At 36.4% G+C, this 14,902-nt stretch overlaps 2 protein-coding genes and 1 long non-coding RNA gene across 5 annotated transcripts; 1 reads left to right on the top strand and 2 right to left on the bottom strand.

Annotated features, from left to right (window-relative positions):
* Positions 1–616: 616 nt before the first annotated feature.
* LOC127443751 (pleiotropic regulator 1-like) lies at positions 617–8,713 on the top strand. Its single transcript, XM_051702612.1, has 15 exons — positions 617–862; positions 1,027–1,133; positions 1,431–1,552; positions 1,866–1,919; positions 2,369–2,462; positions 2,713–2,803; positions 3,003–3,104; positions 3,238–3,330; positions 3,535–3,684; positions 6,779–6,880; positions 6,986–7,092; positions 7,229–7,333; positions 7,489–7,628; positions 7,854–8,047; positions 8,566–8,713. The coding sequence occupies exons 1-15, from the start codon at positions 854–856 to the stop codon at positions 8,623–8,625; spliced, it is 1,530 nt and encodes a 509-aa protein (XP_051558572.1). The 5' UTR covers positions 617–853; the 3' UTR covers positions 8,626–8,713.
* LOC127443755 (uncharacterized) lies at positions 8,497–8,836 on the bottom strand. The gene is made up of 2 exons (XR_007897696.1): positions 8,707–8,836; positions 8,497–8,604 (listed from the first exon to the last, which is right to left on the bottom strand). It is a non-coding gene; the product is annotated as an uncharacterized LOC127443755 (long non-coding RNA).
* A 1,865-nt stretch (positions 8,837–10,701) lies between these two features.
* LOC127443711 (fibrinogen gamma chain-like) lies at positions 10,702–14,044 on the bottom strand. 3 transcript variants are annotated; one of them, XM_051702529.1, is made up of 9 exons: positions 13,911–14,044; positions 13,763–13,819; positions 13,454–13,637; positions 12,838–12,922; positions 12,597–12,727; positions 12,343–12,476; positions 12,007–12,191; positions 11,537–11,814; positions 10,702–11,196 (listed from the first exon to the last, which is right to left on the bottom strand). In XM_051702529.1, exons 1-9 carry the CDS (start codon positions 13,968–13,970, stop codon positions 11,015–11,017), a joined length of 1,296 nt encoding a protein of 431 aa, XP_051558489.1. In that variant the 5' UTR covers positions 13,971–14,044; the 3' UTR covers positions 10,702–11,014. The 3 variants fall into 3 exon arrangements, with proteins under 3 accessions (XP_051558489.1, XP_051558491.1, XP_051558492.1); XM_051702531.1 differs by having other exon boundaries at positions 13,763–13,816; positions 13,911–14,016; XM_051702532.1 differs by lacking the exons at positions 13,454–13,637; positions 13,763–13,819; positions 13,911–14,044 and adding an exon at positions 13,041–13,147 and having other exon boundaries at positions 12,838–12,945.
* Between the last annotated feature and the right edge of the window lie 858 nt (positions 14,045–14,902).

Raw genomic sequence — 14,902 nt, forward strand, 5'->3', positions numbered from 1 at the left:
ATATATATATATATATATATATATATATATATATATATATATATATATATATATATATATATATATACATACACACACACACACACACACACACAAAATATTACCACTGTTTCAAATAAAAAATCTTTTAGGATACAATTTTTGGCTTGAGGTGCTACAGATTTTAATGGGGAGTTTTCCCAATATTGTAGGCACACATATGTTAGCATATGTCATCTTTATTTTTCTTTATTAAAGCTGATATAAAATAATGGCAACAATTACTATGCAAAGACAACATGAATACACAAGAAACACATATAATAACACAAAAACTATCTTTATTTTGAGTGAACCATCATAAACTGCTTTTATGCGTCATTCTGACGGAACGTGCTACCGGAAGACGGCTCGGCTTGAACAGAGAGTCTTTAGCAGAGATGGGCCACTTCTATTAAAATGAATGGGAGAAATTGGAACGCTCAACCAAGAAGCTCTGAGCGCCCAACGGTCAACTGATGTAGAAAGGAAGTCCCGGTTTGCAGTTAAAAGAGCCAATCATCTTTTAGATACAGATTTCGACTGTCAATCAACTCTAGAACGCGCATGCGCATTAGCTATACAGCCGAGAAAATTGGTCTTTCCCCATTCATTTAGATAGGAGCTGCACTGGCATGATTGGAAATAGCTTCCCGAGATCCTTCAAAAGATGGCCGATATTGGACTGACTTGCTAGAAAGACTTTGACTTGACGCGCCCGGAAGTCTTGTTTTTCACGTTCGGTTCATCATTCTTGTTTTGTGTGTGGTGTTTTGTAAAGTATTTACTGTTCAGTTTGATCACCGTTGTCGTGTTGTTAGAAGTTAAAACAAACATGACAGAGGTAAACATGGTCTTTCTTTATTTGTCGCTACTACAGATGGATAATCCGGACTGAGAGCAGAGTTATGTGTTTCTAATGTGTTTTATGTGCATACTTACCACACATTTCTGCCTGACTGATCGGAGCATTTGATATTGATTGTGTGTTTTTTTCTCTCTTTGTAGGATGTACAGAAACACTCAGTGCACACGCTTGTTTTTCGCTCTCTAAAGAGAACTCATGATATGTTTGTGTCGGATCATGCCGAATCAATATCGCTGGACGAGAAGAGGTAAACACACTCAGCTTTCTCTGTGTCGTATTCCAGAAGGACCTGCGTTTATGGGCTGTAATTATGGCAATGTAATGTAGCCAACGAACCTTGCGAGGTTTGTTAAACCCGGTGGTGTACCATTGGGCTAGTAACTGAAAGGCTGTATTTTCAAACCATAGCATTGTTGATTTATTAGCTATCTAACACTGTTTGGGTGCTTGATAATGATACTTCTGAACCTTTAAGTCATTGTGAATAAAAAGCATCTGCTAAATGATTCATTAATAAACACTTAATACCTTGCATGTCCCTTAGCCACAAGATGAAGATGGCAGCGAAGATGAGGACAGAATACGGACCTGTGTTGAAGGAGGGTAGGGATAAAGGGCCACTCCACACTTCTGACCCATATGGCCAGCTGGGATACCCTCTCTCTGGTGAGTGTGTGTGTGTGTGTGTGTGTGTGTGTGTGTGTGTGTGTGTGTGTGTGTGTTTCTTCAAACAAACCAAAGTATGGTGTCTGATGTTTTAATTATAGTTTTTTTTATTTATCTTATAAGTGATTAACCAGCTCAAAGATTGTTAGTGAAATCATCAGCAGTAAATTTTAAAGCAATGCCACGATGCATGCTATTGAGCTCAGCTTGGGACATGAGCAACATCAGAACAAAAATACGAAGACAGTCATAAACTTTACACATTAGGTTATTGGTCTTTCATGCCTGTAACTGTTTCCCCTAATTCTTGCAGACACAAGTTCAGATTACCTGGTGACAGGAACTCATCTGTACCCATCTGCTCCAGGTAAGACTCAGATAGCCTTTACAGTCCCTTTCAGGGCTTAACAGTAAGGATTTTTTTCTGCTGGCCCAGTCAGGCCAGTATTTCAGATTTCTTGCCCTGCCAACATTTTCACTGGCCCCATCACTCTCTCTATATATATATTAGATAGATATTTGCATTAAAATTATATATAAACTAGCATTGCTAGAAAATGATGACATACAGTGCAACCATTGCTGATTAATTTGCGATTTTAAACCTGTTTTAAACTTATACTTCTAAGACTATCCTGCACTGTCTCTGACAATAACCAGACATTCTTGCAATTTTTAACAAAACCCTGCCCTGTTTTAACTGACAGAAGAACTATGCTGCTCTTCAGCTGGAGAACCTAGATGCTAAACATTGAAATTAATTGCATTGAATCATATATTTTCAAAGGTGTGATAAGGTTGCACTAATATCATTAGGAGTGCTCCTCACTGCAGACACACAGATGCAGAAGATGCCCAGCGAAGCAGGTGTTCACTCCATAGCTCTGGCCCTTCCTCCCTCTCAAGCAAGGTACTAAACTACACACAACCATGTGTTGGTCACTTCAAGCCTCTCATTTCCTCGTTAATCTGATTCAGATTTAAAATAAATAAAATGTGAAGTGTTTTGGTTCCTATCTGAACCGGTAAGCCGGCAATTCAAGAGAAAATGAAATCCCTTAACAGTATCTCTGCAGTTCCTTTTTTTTTATGGATCATTTGGATGTGTTAGTTGTAGATTCATACATTTGGAATTACAAGTTTTATTCTCTGCTCTGTAGGCAGGATGCCTGTCGAACTGCAGCCAGTGTGGGAGATATCCACAGACATGCAGGAGGTGCAGAGAGATCTCAACCTCCACAGCACGCACTGGTGAGCACCTCCCATCTGCTCAACTCTGATTCTGTCTCTCAAAAATTTGTTTCTTAGATTCCTAGATATTGTCAGTCCTTGACAATCCCACGCATGTTTTATATTACATTGATTTTAACTTCACAGATTTTACACATTGTACAGTGTTTTTTCAAAGATAACATTTATTGTATCAGTTTTCATTTTTCATCTCTTGCAGTCTCTTCTGGAAGGAGGAGGCACCAAGTATTCTACACTGGTGGCTAAAAAGGCTCCTACAATGCCCAAACCTCAATGGCATCCACCATGGAAACTCTATAGAGTGAGTGCTCTTGTTTTCCTCCATGAGTTATTCAGCAAGCCTGTTCATATTACAACTTAAGAAAATAAGATTTCACTGTACATTGTGTTATGTTGTATGTTGGAAAAGCATATCATCTGGTTGTGTCTCTCAGGTCATCAGTGGGCATCTGGGATGGGTCAGGTCTATAGCAGTGGAGCCTGGTAACCAATGGTTTGTGACTGGATCAGCAGACAGAACTATAAAGGTTAGCTGTGTGACTTAAGATAATTGATTGGTTTCATTTTAGTACAAGGCTACAGCCACTGTTAGAGACTCGGGTGCATGTTCAGGAATGTCTCATCAACATGTCACAGAACGTTTTCTGTTTTAACTTATTACCAGTATTTTATGCAGTGTATATAAGTGAATAGTGAGTGGCTAGTTTTAAGCGTTTGTTCCATAATGACAGATCTGGGATCTTGCCAGCGGTAAGCTGAAGTTGTCTCTGACGGGTCACATCAGCACGGTGAGAGGGGTGGCTGTCAGCACACGCAGTCCTTACCTCTTCTCATGCGGGGAGGACAAACAGGTTAAATGCTGGGATCTGGAATATAACAAGGTACCATCTCTTGTGTAATCTAGGGATGTCAAAAGTGCCAGTACTTTGGTACCAAGGTGATACTAATACTATAAAGATGTAACAGTACCAGTGCATTCGCTCTGTTCTCACACTTCACTGTAATGCAGATACACACCTGAATGATTAAATACACTTCAAAATTCATTCATTCCTGTCCCAGTCGGTTATGTCTTACATCATGCAAACAAATGAGAATGAAGAAGAGTCAGCAGCCATATATAAGTAAACAGACTTGTGGCTGTTACACAGAGGATCGCACTAATTGTATTATTTTAGTGTAATATTAACCTATCTTGGTCCATTGCCTGAAGCGCTTCATTTCTCTCTTGGTCATCGTGAAGTAAAATACTCCAAACTTTCTCAGGAGACTTTATCTCTTCACTCTCCTCTTGTCTCAGATTTGCATGTAGCCTTGCCAACTGCCAGATGGCATAACATAAAACCATTTCGAAGATACTTAAGTAAAGGCACACCTTAAATTCAGAGATGGCCAAAAATTATAGAGGAAAAAAATTACATCTACACAACATACAGGTTAATTTATTTACCAGCATTTTGGCTATGAGCCTTTTTCAAGGTACATTTTCATCAAAATGGAGAACAAACATAAATAGTCAGCGTTATCAACATGTGGAAGTGATTGCATCACAATAGATGTTTCTTTTTGGCTAACAAGCATGTCCATTTGTTTACTAAATTTAAAACTCGGAAAAACAGCCAGATCATTAAGAGAGATTAATCTTGTTCTAACACAAGACTACCATGTCATACAAACACCATATATAATATATAAGCAAATGTTCTAAATGTACTCTTAACCATCAATTCAAGAAATATACTAAATTGGTGGGATGCATCGATCCTATACCTGGATCAGTATCAGCTCTGATACTGACGGTTTTAGACTGATCGGGTATTGGTCCAATGAGCCCGATCCAAATCTGATACAGATAAGTAAATATACAGTATGTATGCGCAGTGCATTTTAGGGAATGGCGCTGCTCTGTTGACACGCATACATGGCACATTTACATATTTGAGCGCTACTCACAAACAACATCACAGATGTAGATACTCAATAGTTTGGTTGACTTATCATATGCATTTAGAATGGAACCAGAGGAGCATTTTACCAGAATTTGAATAAGAAGTGAATTAAACTACTGTGAACTAGCCTACATACAGACACTTACAGGACTTCCTGGAGTGTTCTGGGCATCAGAATAAAATCCTGAGGGTTTTAAAGTTAAAGGTGCATGACTGAAATATATTACTGTTGTATTTTAAAATTCTAAAAGTCTATGATATTAATAATTATAATTTATTATTATTAGCATCATTATTTGTTTACAAATTACAACAATATTTAAGTAGAATGGGTTCCAAAAAATAACTGTGTGAATGAAAATTGGACTGATATCTTACAACTAAATAATAATAATTAAAAAAAGTTCTAAGTCCAGGTACAAGTTGAAAGAATTGTGCAAAGAAAACTGGCTTCTTTTCTACTGAAGACTTAGATTGGTATTACTGTTAATTTTGCCGCTACATTATACAGTAGACTAGTTAACAATAAAAGTTTTCTTAATAGGCTAGATATTCATATTGAAATAATGTGTAGTTAGAGGTTTGTGTTTCTTTACATATAAAAGTGTACCCCCAATTATTTCCACACAGTGAGGCATAGGTATTCTAAATTTATTATGAAAAAAAAAACAACACTGCTTATCGGATTGGAATCGGTATCGGCCGATACTGAGATTTCGGAATCGGATCGGAATAGAAAAAGTGGTATTGATGCATCCTTACTAAATAGCAGTATATTCTTTCTTCTCATTTATAAACAATAATTGAAACCATGTGGCATCCTCAATTCAAGACCCATACAAACAATAGCAGATTACATTTTCAAATTTATAAAAAAAGGAAAAAAAGATTTTAATTCAAAATCAACATTAAATCATGCGGCACCATCAATTCAAGATGTATACAAGACAACAACAGATTCCATTTTCTCATTAATAAAAAAAAGTTTAATTCTAAGTCAACATTCAAACCATGTGGCGCCAAAGTTTTTAATGTATCCAAAAGGCTTATCGTTTTAATAAAAGTTAATCTAAATCTCCACCTCTTCTTGGAAGTGACACCTTCTCAATTCCTATGTAATGAATGATGCAACTGGATGATTATATTCTATAAGATGCGCTGCTAAATGGTTATTCATATTTCTACACTTTATAGTACTACAATGTTCCGCAATACATGTTTTTACAATACTGTGTACATGTACCACAGTAGTTTGTTTTAGTTGAAGAAGGTATTATTTCAGATTTAACCAGATGCCCTCTTTTAAATGCTATAAAAGGGGGATCCTGAAAGACGGGAAGCCTTTTGTCAGATTGTAGAAAATGCCAGTGTTGATTTATAATTTAATGAACATTAGTATATTTCATAGTAAATACAGCTGAAAATCTTACATTTTTTAAAAGTCGGTGTCATTATAATATTATAATAAATTGACATGACAGCGGACATATTTCGGATCATTTGTGATACACTCTCTAAGATTTAGGAGTCCCGAGGAATACTTCAAGTTGTTGTTGGTTTATGAGCTACTTCAAGCATTAAAATGTTCCATTAATTACTTATTGGAATTGTTTTTATTAATTTTAGCCTTAAAGGGATAGTTCATCCAATGAAAATTCTCTCAACATTTACTCACTCTCATGCCATCCCAGAAGTGTATGACTTTCTTTCTTCTGCTGAGCAAAAACAAAGATTTTTAGAAGAATATCTCAGCTCTGTAGGTCCATACAATGCAAATGTTATTGTGACCAGCAAATTTTGCTGATGTAAATCGAAATTGATATCAAGAATAATTTCACTGGTATTTGTATTGAGTTTTACTTACAAAACATAGGCATATATTAAACTACAGAATAAAAACAGAGACTATTATTCAAAGTGTCCATGAAGCCATCCTTCTGTGCAAGTATATAAAATGAATGTGATGATGCATTCCTCCTCTGGTTATGCAGGCTGCTCCAATGAACATGTTTTGTGTTGTCCTCAGGTTATAAGACACTATCACGGTCATCTGAGTGCAGTTTATGACCTTGACCTTCACCCTACTATTGACGTGCTGGTGACCTGCAATCGAGATGCCACAGCGAGAGTAAGCTGTCAAGACACCAACTTTTTTTTAATGGTCTTGATGATGGTTAATTATGATGGACATAATGTACAAAAATAGTAAATGTATGTTGTCTATGTGTGGAAGGTTTGGGATATCTGGACCAAAGCAAATGTCCACACCCTTTCTGGACACACTAACACAGTGGCTACAGTCAAATGTCAGAATGCTGAGCCACAGGTGATTACTGGTAAGTACCCATTTTATTTGGACTGCCTTTAGATCTGAAGCATTATTAAACACTTTTAAACCTTATTCTATTTTCTCTACATTTTCCAAGGAATTGTCTGGTGTTTTTGTTGACATGCCTTACATTCCTTTTTCAAGCAGTCATGACACCACAATTAGACTCTGGGATCTGATCGCTGGAAAGACGAGAGCCACACTTGCCAACCACAAGAAATCTGTCAGAGCATTAGTGCTACATCCCAGACAGTATGTTTCAATTTGAAATTAATTTAATAAGTAACGAACAAACATGCATTTAGAAAACTAAAAAACAGAATAAACTAATTGAAGGCACCCCAGTCAGGCAAGATCTATTTCACTGTATTTCTGTCTTTCTAAAGTCTTGATTTTCTTTTTTACAGGTACACCTTTGCTTCTGGGTCTCCAGACAATATTAAACAGTGGAAATTTCCTGATGGGAACTTTATCCAGAATCTTTCAGGACATAATGCCATTATCAACACACTTGCTGTCAATTCAGATGGAGTACTTGTGTCAGGAGGTGAAATATTCTTTCCCATTGTTACATTACAGAGCCAGTCTTGCTAGAAATGTTCTACAGTAGTATCTAGTTGTACCTAGAGTGTTTGGAGTTTTATCTTTTGGATTACATTGGAACAACACTCTTTTGGATCTAGATTTCATCATTTGTTTTCTGTTTATTCTACACTCAGCTTTATTCCCTCTCTTTCCGTCTATCCTCCCTTATGTCCCTCAATCATATCAGCTGATAACGGCACTATTCACATGTGGGATTGGAGAACTGGCTATAACTTCCAGAGAATTCATGCAGCAGTGCAGCCTGGTTCTCTGGATAGCGAGTCAGGGATCTTTGCGTGTTTATTTGATCAGTCTGAGAGTCGGCTAATAACCGCAGAGGCTGACAAAACCACTAAAGTCTACAAAGAGGATGACACAGCTGTACGAAAATCTAATTTCACTACTTATGCTAACAGAAAACTAATGTAATTTTAACAAAGACTACAAAAATGAAATTCATTCAATGTTAAATGGTTATGATGGATAAAGTGTATTGTAAGTTTAAAATCCTCAAGACTTCTCAGAACACCTGTATGTTCTAGATGGTCAAACATATTTGCTTTAATGTGCTGCAGTTAATGTAACTGGCCAATATTTTGGGGTGTTCATTTAAAGCTGAAATGTGTAATTTGTCACTATCACCACCAAACTAAATTGTAAAAGGAAACACTTGTTTTCAAACAGCTTTCCCCAATACTCGCACCCACTGGTTTAATCAGTTTTGGGCCATTCAAACAATATGTAATTATGTCTCTGCATATTAAGCTGGGATATGAGAAAGTATTTTAACACTAAAAAAGTTTCACACTTCAGCTTAATTACTTGTCAAATTAAGGATTCTCTCATCAAAAAGTTTATTTTTGGCTATTTCATTGACAATTTTTTTTTTTTTCCTTCAGACTGAAGAATCCCACCCAGTTAATTGGAAACCTGAGATCCTGAAAAGAAAAAGATTTTAGACTTCTGTATTTCATCTGTTTTTGTTCCGACATAAATAAACAGCATGTCCACGATTTAAGTGAAATTGTCAGGGGACTTACCATAAGAGGTTGCATTTTGGTTCTATCTGCCTATTTATAAAAAAAAAGAAAAAAAAGGTAAATTGCAGTTGTATACATGGAAATAATTTTTCATTCGCTGTCAACTCCAAACACCATTTGCCAACTATTTACAAATTGATATGTGACCAGTCCATCTAACTATTCATTCTGAACAGCAGGAAATCGTCCAGAGTAAGATGTAATGGCGACTTCTATTTTAGATCTGATCATTGTTTGCCATCAGGATAAAATACTCAGTGTGCACATGAGAGTGCTAGATAAAACAAATGTCATTTTCTTTTCTTTTTTCTCATTTATACATACATTTTTACATTTTAGCTTTATCAGTGATGGATGTACATGTTTCCAAGTAAACTCTACTTCTGATATTCACAACATTTTTGGTCCGTTCACAACAAATGCAGGTGGAAAGCAATTCAGACAAAAACTGTTTAGCATTTATTTTTTTTGTAAAAAATGTGTTGTATTACCTGCTGTGGCAATTTTTTTTTTAAATAAAGAGCACTGAAATTCAAAAAACAAATGGTGTCCATCATGTTGAACTGATCATCAATTAATGTATCCAGTTTTAAAATAAATAGCATACATGCAGAAAAAAGCTAATTATGTAATGGATCCTACCCTATTTCACAGAAGTAGAAGCTTGTTCAGATTTATAATGTTATAAGTTCTAAGGTAGAAAATTGAGAATGTAATTGTTCAACTTTTTCTTGTGAATAAATGTTGTGACGTCATGACGCAAACTTATTGGGTCTTGCAATATGATGTATGACTTTCTTCTGCGGGACACAAAGATATTTTAAAAGCGATTTGATGGGTTTAAATCCATACAATGCAAGTCCGTGTGGTCCAAAACTTTCAAGCTTCAAAAAGTACATAAAGGTAATCCATATGGTGAGTGGTTTAATCCATGTCTTCTAAAGCGATATGATTGGTTTTGAGTGAGAACAGACCAAAATTTAACAAATGTTTAACTATAGGTTTTGAAATCCTGCCCAGTTAGAACATGGTGCAGGCTTTTGGTGACCGCACATTTTAAAAATATCCCAAAACAACAACCCAAGACTCATGCGTCAAGCATGAGGAAGTGTATTGAGCTTAAAATCATAGTTGCTCCAAGAAGATTGCAGATGTCAAGATTTATAGTGAAAAAGGAGCTACATTTTGGTCTGTTCTCACCCAAAACTGATTGTATCGCTCCAGAAAACATGGATTACCTTTGTTTGCCTTTATGTCCTTTTTGGAGCTTGAAAGTTTGGTCACTATTCACTTGAATTTTATAGACAAACAAATTGAACTCCATTCAAATATCTTCATTTGTGTTCTGCGGAGGAAAGAAGTCATTAGTGTTTGAGACAGCATAAGGGTGAGTAAAAGATGAGAGAATTATTGTTTTTTGGGTGAACTATTCCTTTAAGAGCAAACACTTGGTTCCTCCACTGAAATAGCTGACTTGGTTTTTATCGATTCATGTACCACAGCACAGATGATGAAATCTTCTTACATCAGGGAACAGCAGAGCTTGGAGTGCAGCCTAGTTGACCCCATGGTGGTGCTCTATCAAGGTAAAAGTGGGGCAATATTGACTTATTGACCATGTTGCCCACAACTCAGACACAAAGGTTAACACACCCACACAAAACCTGAATAACAAACATACACCAACAAACTCCTACGCTCTCATATCAAAGGGCACATGGGTCTTAAATTTGCAAAAATAAAAAAATGCCTAATATAATAAGGAATCAATATTTTTCTTATTGATTGTATTCAGGACAACCAAAGAAAAATGTTATTAAAACACTCTTATATGCTTTTTAATCAGGAATCATTTTCTTTTACACCATTTTCTTTCACACATTCCTTATTTTTCTGTTCTGTTTGTGTACCTTTGTTATGCATAGCCTTACTATTTTGATTTGACCCTTACCTAGGCCTAAATTGTCAGTGCTCACAGAATGACTACAGAATACCTTTCACTAAAAAAAAGGTAGAGATTTTTATTCATTCATTGTCAGATGCAATTTAAATGAGTGAATCAAATTTAACAACATGATTTTTGTACAAAGACATAATGTGTTTTGCAAACAAAATTGGAATAGATGGAAAACAATTAGCAGGAGGTTGTCATATGAAAAATGACAAATGGAAAATATCAGACACCAATAGACATATGTTTGCACTCACTTGAAAATGTCATGCCCATGTCATTCCAATGTATTTCAACATTAGATTCAGAACAACAAAGTAATAGCTCAGAATTATGGGAACATAATTGGTTTGGTCTTTACATGTCTGCCAAGCCTTCAAACTGCTTGACACCAGATTGCTGCCCTCCAGCACCGATTCTGTTGACTGGAATGATCTTCATGGTGGTCTCCTTCAGAGAATACCAGCGACTGTGCCATGTGGCCCAGATAATTCCATTGTCGTATCCGTATTGTGTGTCCTTCTCCGTGTACTTGCCATCTGTGAAGAAAGAAACATCGGCAAAGAGATTCCTGCATTCATAATACTGACATTAGCCAAGTCCAAAATTGTGAATTTGGTTTAAGATTTTGAGTCAGTACTGTGACTCCACAAACCTGTCTTTTGTTGGATTATATATATATATATATATATATATATATATATATACACAATTTTTTTTTTTTTTTTAAATGACGTATCATAAATCCGATTAGATTCTTGCGGAAAAATGGACAGTCAACAGTGACTTGCCATTGACTTATATAGTTAATAAGTATATCTAATCATCCCATATAATTAACATATTAAACACAGCTTATGTGAAGGTGTAGGGTTTTACCCCTGTAGTATTTTCCATTGAGATGAGCAGCATGGCAGCGGTTCATCCACCAGCCAGAGCCCTCCTGTAAGGCACAGTGATCATGGAACTTGTCATTGTCTTTGTCAGGTGTACTGAACTGCATGCCATTGTGAGATGTATAGAATTTGTCACTGGGGTCAACGCCAAAGTCAAAACCATCAAAAGCATCACCGGCATCTCCACCAAAGTAATATGCATACGTCAAACGGTATGCATCAATTTCTGGTCCAATTTTGAATGTGGAATAATCGGCATACCTGAGAAAGCAAGTTTTACAAGACAAATATGATTGAGTTTGTGACAAACTATTCAAAACAGGTTATATGTCTATTCATTGATTGCTGTGTACCCTAATGTTCAGCGACATGTTTGATCTAATTGAAGAGGTTATGCAATGTTACTTGGCTGGAATCCATTATGGTTGCAGAACAAAGTTTGTGACTTATTACTTTTTGTTGCCTTCCCAATCGACTAGCTCTATTCTCAGCACGTAAGGCACGCTGGACTGAACAGACAACAGGTGCATCTTCTCATTCCCCAGCCAGAACTCTGTTCTGTCATTTGGTGAGAGATACCCAAAGCCTTCCTTATACTGAATCCAGTTTCTGTTGAAGTCAACGCTACCATCCCGTCTCTGAAAAACAGATACATTTTGATTGATCGATAAAGTTACACACATTCAACATTTGTGAGTCAGTGTCATTCATCTGTAAGGTTAAAAAAATTTCTTTATCTATTTTTCTTAATTAAAGTTATGTCATTGTACATGTTTGTTGTCTACATACCCTCTGAAGTACAGTCCATCCACGTCCAAAGCTGTCTATCTCACAGTAGACCAGAAACGCTTCAGGAGCCCTGGCTGGTTTCACATAGTATAGCCCACTGACCTTACCACCTTTGTTTGCAATGTCCTGACAATCTGGGGAAAGATTACACATGTATACTTCATATGTATACTCTAAAGTAATTTCAGTTTGCCAGTAGTCACAAAGATGCTTGAATCATTCCAAATTATTGAACACCTAGCAGGGTTTTTAACCTTTGCCTGTGACTGTCTGTATCTCCACAGTGTCTTTGCATGGCTCTTTGCACATCTGGTCCAGCTGGAGAGACATCTGCTTCAGATCGGTTATTCTTCTCTCATTATCCTGTAGGGTTGTCTGCAGTTGACTGAGGAGAGTGGAATAAAATACAAATACAAACAGAACTATTAAATTACATCTAAAAATCTAACTGGACCAAAATGAAGATAAGCAGTATATTAAAAAAGTAGTGCTCACTATATTTGATCTTCCTGAGCGACAATGCTCTTCTCAAATCGCAAAATATCATCCAGCATGCTAGAGGATTTCTTGATGTATGTATCTGACAAAAAGATGAAGATCAACCTTGTGGAAATCAAGTGAAGTTTCACAAAAAATAAATTATATATATATATATATATATATATATATATATATATATAATTTATTTTTATCCGAACCTCAACCTCAGTAGCAGCAAATGTGAATCTTGTGAGAAATTTGCAGAACAACATGTAGTTACACAATAAGTAAATTGTATTGTATTGAACATATGTATTTTAGTTCATAATAGCTAAAGACACCAAATATAGTGTGTCCAAACACACTATATATACACACTAAAAGTAAAAATAACTTATTTGGACAAAGAATTCTCTCTGGAAAATGCACGGAGCACAGGTCAGAGCGGAGGCTGCCTTTATGTCCTGTACTATCTTGCATTCGGAATCTAATATTTCAAAAAACAGAAACCTGCATTAATCCAGGGCCAACATCCAAAATCTAAAATCTATTTGAAATCTGACCGAAGACTATGGTAACCTCTGTACACACTCATTAACTAAAATCCACTATGAATAATCAGTTGTGCTACCTGGTGCTTGTTTTTGTGCTTGTGTTTCTGAGTCTTTTAGATAGACCACTTTGTCCTGTGCTCCTTTGGTAAGGTTGGCGATTTCCTTCAAATCCTGTTCCATTTGGTCCAGTTTTCTGTCAATGTCAGGCTTGTACCTCTGTAGGTAATCGGCGACTCCACATGTGGTTGGGCAGTATGTCCCCTGAGGAAGAGGGGATGGAGTGTGAGCACAGTTAAATCACTGACTGTTACCATGATAATTTTAAATGGAAGATTATTACTTAAAATGGTCCAGAGCAGATATACTTATATCGCATGTATACTTACAAACCCGTCGTTTGGGTAACACGTGTCTTGTGGTGGTGAGTAGTCCCCTCTCAACTGCTAAGGTTAACAAAGGGTGAAAAGACAATTAGCTAAAAAGCATGATAACAAATTTGCTATTAGAGTGACAGTCAAATGGTGTATTTCTCACCGCTGATGTTAATGTAGACATTAGCAGCATGAAAGCAGCCACTTGTATAAATGGGGCCATGTTGGTCCTGCAGTCTGTGTGCTGTACCTTGAAATTGTAAGGGACTGTTGACTTCTGCAGGATATTTATCAGATCAAGGTCCTCCTCAAAGACAGAGATAATGGGCTAGCACCATCCCAATTTACTATGAAGGTAAATCAGTAGCAAAACTCAAGAGCTTGCATATTTGGATTTGAGAACTTGTTCAATAAATATTTGTACTTGTAATTTGAAATTTACACTCACAGCACCAATGTGAAAACTTGTAAAATACAAATTTGAAGTTGAATGTTGCAATCTGCAATCACAAACAATAATTCAACGCTTGTGTTCTGAATTCACAATTGCAGACAAGTAGTCACAAATTTGTAAAATGTCATTCACATATATACAACTTCAGACACAAATTTTGTAAAGTACTTGTACTTTAATTAATTTTCACTGTACAACCACAAATCGGCATTTACAACCTTTCAAATCTGGCACTGCAACTTTAACCCTTTCGCATGTAAATTCTAAATGATTTAACTGATCCCACCAGCGTGATTTTCTTTTCGGCGGTTATACAACATATCACATTTTAAACTCCATTGTGATGCATCACGCTTGTCACGTGACACTGGGCAGTCACATGATGGTTCACAGCTGACTCGTCTCGCTTGGAGCTGGTGGACAGAGTGTAGGTAAGTGATGCAAGTCACGTTTTGCTTTTCTCTTCACTTTAAAACCTTCCTAATTGGTTTAAAACATGTATAAACTATAATAAATGTTTTAACTAATGGTTTATATTGACATTTATTTCTTTTATTTTCTGGGGCTTTGAATTTCACTCCCACATGCAACTTTTCCGCCAACGCATTACAGGATTGCTACTGGTGAGTACATTTTAAGTCTTTTTCGATTGAGAAGCTCACAAAATTGTTTGCAAACACACGTAGACCATGATAAACGCA

The sequence above is a fragment of the Myxocyprinus asiaticus genome, chromosome 7, assembly GCF_019703515.2.
Source record: "Myxocyprinus asiaticus isolate MX2 ecotype Aquarium Trade chromosome 7, UBuf_Myxa_2, whole genome shotgun sequence".
Classification (NCBI taxonomy): domain Eukaryota; kingdom Metazoa; phylum Chordata; class Actinopteri; order Cypriniformes; family Catostomidae; genus Myxocyprinus; species Myxocyprinus asiaticus.